The 7,252-nt window shown below is 48.3% G+C and overlaps 1 protein-coding gene across 1 annotated transcript in view; it reads right to left on the reverse strand.

Annotated features, from left to right (window-relative positions):
• Positions 1-2,316: 2,316 nt before the first annotated feature.
• HSPA8 (heat shock protein family A (Hsp70) member 8) overlaps positions 2,317-7,252 on the reverse strand; it is a 5,581-nt gene continuing 645 nt past the window's right edge. The window contains exons 2-9 of the mRNA XM_014939960.1: positions 6,251-6,460; positions 5,619-5,824; positions 5,370-5,522; positions 4,714-5,269; positions 4,199-4,401; positions 3,665-3,863; positions 3,295-3,527; positions 2,317-2,817 (exon numbers count right to left, since the gene is read on the reverse strand). Of these exons, the coding sequence (XP_014795446.1) occupies positions 2,632-2,817; positions 3,295-3,527; positions 3,665-3,863; positions 4,199-4,401; positions 4,714-5,269; positions 5,370-5,522; positions 5,619-5,824; positions 6,251-6,455 (1,941 nt within the window). The 5' untranslated portion in view covers positions 6,456-6,460 and the 3' untranslated portion in view covers positions 2,317-2,631. The remainder of the gene's footprint in view (positions 2,818-3,294; positions 3,528-3,664; positions 3,864-4,198; positions 4,402-4,713; positions 5,270-5,369; positions 5,523-5,618; positions 5,825-6,250; positions 6,461-7,252) is intronic.

Raw genomic sequence — 7,252 nt, forward strand, 5'->3', positions numbered from 1 at the left:
CAGCGGGTGGAGGACCAGCTGAACAGCAGGGCTCAGGGGGCTGTGGTGAAGGGAGCTACATCTGGCTGGGGGTCGGCCACCAACCACGTTCCTCAGGGCTCCATTTTTGGGCCAGTTCTGTTCAATATTTGTGTCAATCATCTGGATGCAGGAGGTGAGTCCATCCCTAGTCAATGGGCCGATGGTGCTGTACCAGGAGGTGCTCAAGGGACAGGAGGCCTTGCAGAGGGACCTAGACGGATTGGAGCACAGGGCAGTCATTAATGGAATGGATTTTAACAACTCCAAGTGCTGGATTCTGCATTTAGGGTGGAGTAACACCAGGTGTGAGTATAAATTGGGAGAGGGGCTGGAAGAAGCCCTGGAGAAAAGGCAGCAAGCTCAAGAGGAGCCATCACAGGCTGCCCCAACAGCCGAGAGGGTAAACTGCATCTTGGGGGGCTTCATAATGTCACCAGATGGTCCAAAGTGGTGATTATTCCTCTGTATTCAGCGTTGGTGTGGCCTCACCTTGAGCATTGTGTGCAGTTCTGGGCCCCACAGCTCAGAAAGGATGTGAAGGAACTTGCATGTGGCCAGAGGAGGGCCACCAAGCTGGTGACAGGGCTGGAGGACATGGACGGCCTTGTGAGGAGCAGCCGAGGGCTCTGGGTTTGTCTGGTTTGGAGAAAAGGAGGGTGAGGGGTGACCTCCATGAGGGGACGTGGAGAGGGAGGTGTTAAGGTGGTCTCCTTGGGATCCAGTGAGAGGACACGTGGGAATGGCTCCCAAGCTGTGCCAGGAGAGGTTCAGACTGGACATGGGGAACAATTTCTGTACCGAGGAGGTGGTGGGACACCAGACCAGGCCTCCTGGGGTGGTGGTGGGTGCCCTGTCAGCGTTTAAGAGACATTTGGACAATGCCCTTAATGATAACATGGTTGGACAGTTGGACTAGATGATGGTTCCAAGTCTTTTCCAACCCGATTAGGCCATTCCAGTGATGATTTTTATGGATTGCAACCACAAGGTAATGAAAACCACCGCTCCACCGTGCCAGGCTTCCCTGGGAGCAGACCTGCTGGCACTGGAGGTGAGGTGAGATAACGAGCGTGGTAATTAATGGTGTGGAACCTGCCGCTTGCACGCTGCGCCCTTCTCTGGATTATGCCTCAAAACACCTTTTTTTTCACCCCAAAAATGTCCTGCAGGGTGGAGGTATCAAGGGCAGCCTCCCCTTTACCATCCAGAGGTGGAACCACAACACCCGGGTGCAAAGGGGGCTGATAATGAGGTGGTTTAGGGCTCCCAGATGCTCCCATGTCAGCTTTTCATCAGCCCCTAAATCCATCCATTTGATGGGGAAACAGGGGCTTTGGGAGGCAATGGGAGGTTTGAACTACTGAAAAAAAATTTTAAAAAAAGAAAAAAATCCCTCAATTCTTCTCCCATGTTGAAAAAGTAACTTAGGTGAAGTGTTTCAACTCCTGAAGTACCCAGATAAAAAACAATCAATTAGTGATTATTATTAATAATTCCTCTCTATATAATAGGGGATATAAGAAATATGATTTTTATGGTTTAAAGACTTAATGAAAATCCCACTGCATTGGGAGCAGCGTTGCTGGCACTGTATAGAACATGCATATTGGTAAATATACTAATATATAATAAAATACTAACTATAATAAGCAACCTAATTGCTTATTATCCCTGAAGAGGCTGCCCAAAGCCACCTCCTACCCAGCAGTTATTTATTTAAATGAAGAACCACCTCTAACTCCCCAAAAGGAGGTGGTGGGGAAAATTGATGCAATAGGAGTTGATGGGGGAAACTTGGGTGTGATAAACCAAGGGACAACTCTCCACTTCCTATTTTTATACCATATTTTAAAAATACTCTTTACTGCTCTGTGCCTATTCACTGAAATCACTAGATTTTTTTTAAAAGTCTTAATTACCTTATGGCTGCTTGGTTTGTTTTTTTTTTCTTCTATTTTTTTTATTTCATGTTCACCACCACCAGAAAGGTGTTTTGAAGGTGGCACCTGGCCCCAACCCCCCCCATTTCATTGCCCTCCCACCACCTTCTGGCCACCAAAGCCACCTTTTGGAGGAGGGAAAGAAACCATTAATTCCTTAACTCAGTTGTTCTGGAACATGAAGCTCCAATTTTAATTAAATTTAACTAGAAACCTCTCAAATCTGCTTAATCCACACCTGTGTTAATCCTTGTGCTTAGGTCACACTCAGGATGTGTTTGTCTTTGTCGAAGTTTATTTTCACTTTATTTTTTCACACTTGTCAGTACACAAAGAAGTGAACACACAAACATTGTGATGCCCATTAAATAGTTTTTTTATTCTTTAGGACATGAACTGCATTTCCACTTGTTTACAGTACTGTAAAGTGCAATGGTATTCATCTCCCCTCCTGTGCACATGTTCAAGTATTTAAAATGCCCAGAAAATGTTTTTTTTTGTTTTTTTTTTTTTTTCTTTTTAATTTTTTACAGCAGCTGAGTTATGGAGTTTTAAATCTGGCAAAATAAACCCAGGTGTGCCTACAGGTTTGGGTCCTTCACTCTTAAAACCCCAACCTAGGGGTCTCCTCCAAGACTAACTGCTAGTGGAATGCATTTCCCTGGTGTCCTTAGTCCACCTCCTCGATGGTTGGTCCAGAAGAAGCTCCACCAGATGGAGGAGCTCCACCACCAGGGAATCCACCGGGCATCCCACCGGGCATTCCTCCTGCACTCTGGTACAGCTTGGTGATGATGGGGTTGCACACCTTCTCCAGCTCCTTCTGCTGGTGTTCAAACTCCTCCTTCTCAGCCGTCTGCAAGAAAAAAAAAAACAAAACAAAAACTCAGTTCCATGTGGATACAGTCCTAAAGCTACTTTATTTTTTAGCCCATCTTCTCAAACTCTCAATGCAGGTCAATTTTTCTGCTTGGTTTAGTTCTAACCAACCCAGCTCACTCATTTAGGACTCTCTCGGATCACTCCTACAGTTACTTTGCTCCTGGAGGAACAGGGACTTCATTGAAGGTTGGAAAAGATCATAGGTGCAAGCTACTCAGCCTGAATTAAGAGCTAATTAAAGCTATCTAAATGCTTGCAAGTTGTGGTCGCTCAGACATCCAAGGAAGGTACTTTGACCAACACAAGTCTTTCGACTTCTGGTGGAAACTACGAATGGCTTTGGAACCATTTTCATCACAGCAACCAGGCCTTCTCCATCCTCTGGAACTTTCTTTGTATCTTTGGTGAGACCCCAAGAGTAAACACTGACCCAACATGAGACACATCGTACCTGATTCTTGTCCAGCCAGTTGATGATTTCATTGCATTTGTCCAGGATCTTCTGCTTGTCCTCATCAGAGATCTTGCCCTGGAGCTTCTCATCTTCAACAGTAGCTTTCATGTTGAAGGCGTAAGACTCCAGGGAGTTCTTAGAGGACACCTTATCACGCTGCTTCTCATCTTCTGCTTTGTACTTCTCTGCTTCCTGAACCATCCGCTCAATGTCCTCCTTGCTCAGCCGGCCTGTGCAACACAGGTAACAGTTTCCCCATTAGCCATTTCCAGTGAGGGATTAATTACATGCTCCCGTGTGCTACCAACTCATTATGAGAGAAGGCAGAGTTTGACAAGCCAAATCATCAGAAACACACAATCCTTACCCTTGTCATTTGTAATTGTGATCTTGTTCTCCTTGCCAGTGCTCTTGTCCACAGCAGACACGTTCAGGATGCCGTTGGCATCAATATCAAAGGTTACTTCAATCTGAGGTACACCTCTGGGAGCAGGGGGGATACCAGTCAGCTCAAACTTGCCCAGCAAGTTGTTGTCCTTGGTCATGGCACGTTCTCCTTCATATACCTAGGGTAAAAGAACCAGCAAAATTAAGTCTTAAGTTTGACCACACGTTACTAAATTTTATCAGAGTATTATCCTGCAGTGACACGGTCGCTCAGACATCCAAGGAAGGTACTTGGACCAACACGAGTCTTTCGACTTCTGGTAGAAACTACGAATGGCTTTGGAATCACCTTCATCACAGCAACCAGCTATGTCCCAGCATCCCTTCGTAATGCCAGGAACACAGGACCTCAGGCCTAAGCTTTACTTCAAGGATCAACCTCTGGAAGTGTTGACAGGGCCTTATGACTGTGTGGGCACCTCATCAGTCCACCCTAGTGTTTGGAATTGCTTACCTGGATGAGCACACCCGGCTGGTTGTCCGAGTAAGTGGTGAAGGTCTGGGTCTGCTTGGTGGGGATGGTGGTGTTCCGCTTGATCAGGACTGTCATGACACCTCCAGCAGTCTCAATACCCAGAGACAGAGGAGTCACATCCAACAGCAGCAGATCCTGCACGTTCTCAGACTTGTCTCCAGACAGAATAGCAGCCTGAACAGCTGAAAGAAAAGGAAAACCATTAAGAGCTCTGCAACAGATACACTGTGCCCCACACTTAGCCCCATGGCTCGCTCAGACATCCAAGGAAGTATTTGGCCATCATCAGTAGACTTCTGGTGGAAACTACGAATGGCTTTGGAACCTGATTCATCATTGCAAGTCCAAGTTAAGATTTCTTACTGCTTTGAAAAGCTTTACCAATCAGGTGGAAGATTTAGGGGCCTACACTAGTACTGCTCTGAGACTTCAGATAGTACCCAGTTTGCCAACACCACCACCCAGTTTTGGCTCAGATGTGTATTTGTCATTACCTGCACCATAAGCCACAGCCTCGTCAGGGTTGATGCTCTTGTTCAGCTCTTTGCCATTGAAGAAATCCTGCAGGAGCTTCTGAATCTTTGGGATACGGGTGGACCCACCGACCAGCACGATGTCGTGGATCTGCGACTTGTCGAGCTTGGCATCCCGCAGGGCCTTCTCCACAGGATCCAGGGTGCCACGGAAGAGGTCGGCGTTCAGCTCTTCAAAGCGAGCTCTGGTGATGGACGTGTAGAAGTCGATCCCCTCATAGAGAGAATCAATTTCGATGCTGGCCTGGGTGCTGGACGACAGCGTACGCTTGGCACGCTCGCACGCCGTGCGGAGGCGACGCACCGCCCTCTTGTTCTCACTGATGTCCTTCTTGTGCTTGCGCTTGAATTCAGCAATGAAGTGGTTGACCATGCGGTTGTCGAAGTCTTCACCACCCAAGTGAGTGTCACCTGCGGTGGATTTCACCTCAAAGATGCCATCTTCAATTGTCAGAATTGACACATCAAAGGTGCCACCTCCAAGATCGAAGATAAGAACGTTCCTTTCAGCACCAACCTAGAAGACATCAATTTTCATAATACAATTAATTTTCTACTGTTCGTTCAGCAGACTTATTAGTCAGGTATCAGAGATACTAAGCCTTCAGATAGCCTACCTTTTTGTCCAGCCCATAGGCTATGGCAGCAGCAGTTGGCTCGTTAATAATTCTCAGGACATTGAGCCCTGCAATGGTTCCAGCATCTTTTGTAGCCTGACGCTGAGAGTCGTTGAAATAGGCTGGTACAGTCACTACAGCATTAGTAACAGTCTGCAAAAAACACAAATAAGAAGAGTCAGTTATATTCATTAACTACCCATGCACACCAAACTCTTAATTACAATTCACTGAAGTCCAAAACCTCACCTTCCCAAGATATGCTTCTGCAATTTCCTTCATTTTGGTTAAAACCATGGAAGAAATTTCTTCTGGGTAGAAACTCTTTGTCTCGCCTTTGTACTCCACCTGGACTTTGGGTCTGCCAGCATCGTTCACCACAGTGAAAGGCCAGTGCTTCATATCAGACTGGACAACGGAATCATCAAATCTACGCCCAATCAACCGTTTTGCATCTGAAAAAAAAAAAAAAGAATTGGCCATGTTAGGTATGTTCATTCACAAGGGATGATATCAAGTTCTTCTTAGAAAGAACGCACAAATCCCAAGACACATTATTTAACCTGAAATTCTTAGTGCCTTGGCAGGTTCAGGCACCACAGCAGAGCAACAGCTGCTGTACCACAAACCACCGCCCTCTGGCAATTAGACCCAGACACTTAATCAAGGCCAATTAACACTAACTGCCAAAAACAACCTTCAGTTTTTTTAACTGTGAGGCACATACTTTCCCAAGACGTAATAAAGCTTAATTATCAGTCCTATTATTGAGATTGAAAACAAGCTAGGAGTTCTGATTTCCAAGACAAAGCCTTAACTCTGCTATCAGTAACATCCACCACCCCCACGCTGCGGTTCTCTGCCTATTTTTGCAGCCTTACCAAAAACTGTATTGGTTGGATTCATCGCCACTTGGTTCTTTGCAGCATCGCCGATCAACCTCTCTGTATCCGTGAAGGCCACGTAGCTCGGCGTGGTCCGGTTGCCCTGATCGTTGGCGATGATTTCCACCTTCCCATGTTGGAACACGCCAACGCAGGAGTAGGTGGTGCCAAGATCGATTCCGACAGCTGGTCCCTTCGACATCTTGTCTGAGGGGGAGGAAAAATAAATTCACGTCTAAAATTGGACTTAAATTCAAATATTTCATTGCTGTTATCCTATGTTGAAACAGCAGCGGCTCTAGCGCAGCCGTTAATGCGTTCTGAACCGCTATCACGTGGCGTCCGACCACGTGGCGCCAAGCCACATGGCCCGGGACTACATTTCCCGCCATGCCCCGCGCGGCCGGGGAGGGTCACGTGGCCTCCGGGCGGACATCTTGTGCTGCCGGGAGCTGTAGTCCCGGCCCTGGCGAGCACCGCGCCCGCCCTGCCATGCGGCCTGGCACAGCCCCAGCCCCGCTACCACCCCCCACACACGCAATCCCCACTCCCTCCCCGAGCCCTCGGGGCCCACGGCCACCGCGCTGCGGTCCTGCACGTCCCTTCTTTTCCTCCATTCCCCCCTCCCTCCCTTCTGCCCGCCTCCGGGGACTACAAACCCCAGCATCCTCGGCAGCCCCACGGGCACCGCTCCACCTCTCCCTCTCCCCCCCCACCTCTCCCACACACAGCCCCAGGCGCTCCCGGCGGGAGATAATGCGGTCAATCTCCTCTAGCCCTCCCCCTTCCGCCCCCTCCAAGCGTTTCGAGAAAAAAATGGGAAAAATCGCCGTGAGGTCAGAAAAGGAAAAAAAAAAGGGTAGGGTGACCTCATCGTAACAGAGTAACCCATCGCTGCAGCGACAGAAGACCCTCCACCCCCTCAACCCGGCCAGATCCCCCGTAACGCAACCGCCTACGCCGCGCAACGGCTCCCCCCCTCCCACCCCGCTCTCCCCC

Source organism: Calidris pugnax, unplaced genomic scaffold (assembly GCF_001431845.1).
Source record: "Calidris pugnax isolate Ruff unplaced genomic scaffold, ASM143184v1 scaffold92, whole genome shotgun sequence".
NCBI classification, from domain to species: domain Eukaryota; kingdom Metazoa; phylum Chordata; class Aves; order Charadriiformes; family Scolopacidae; genus Calidris; species Calidris pugnax.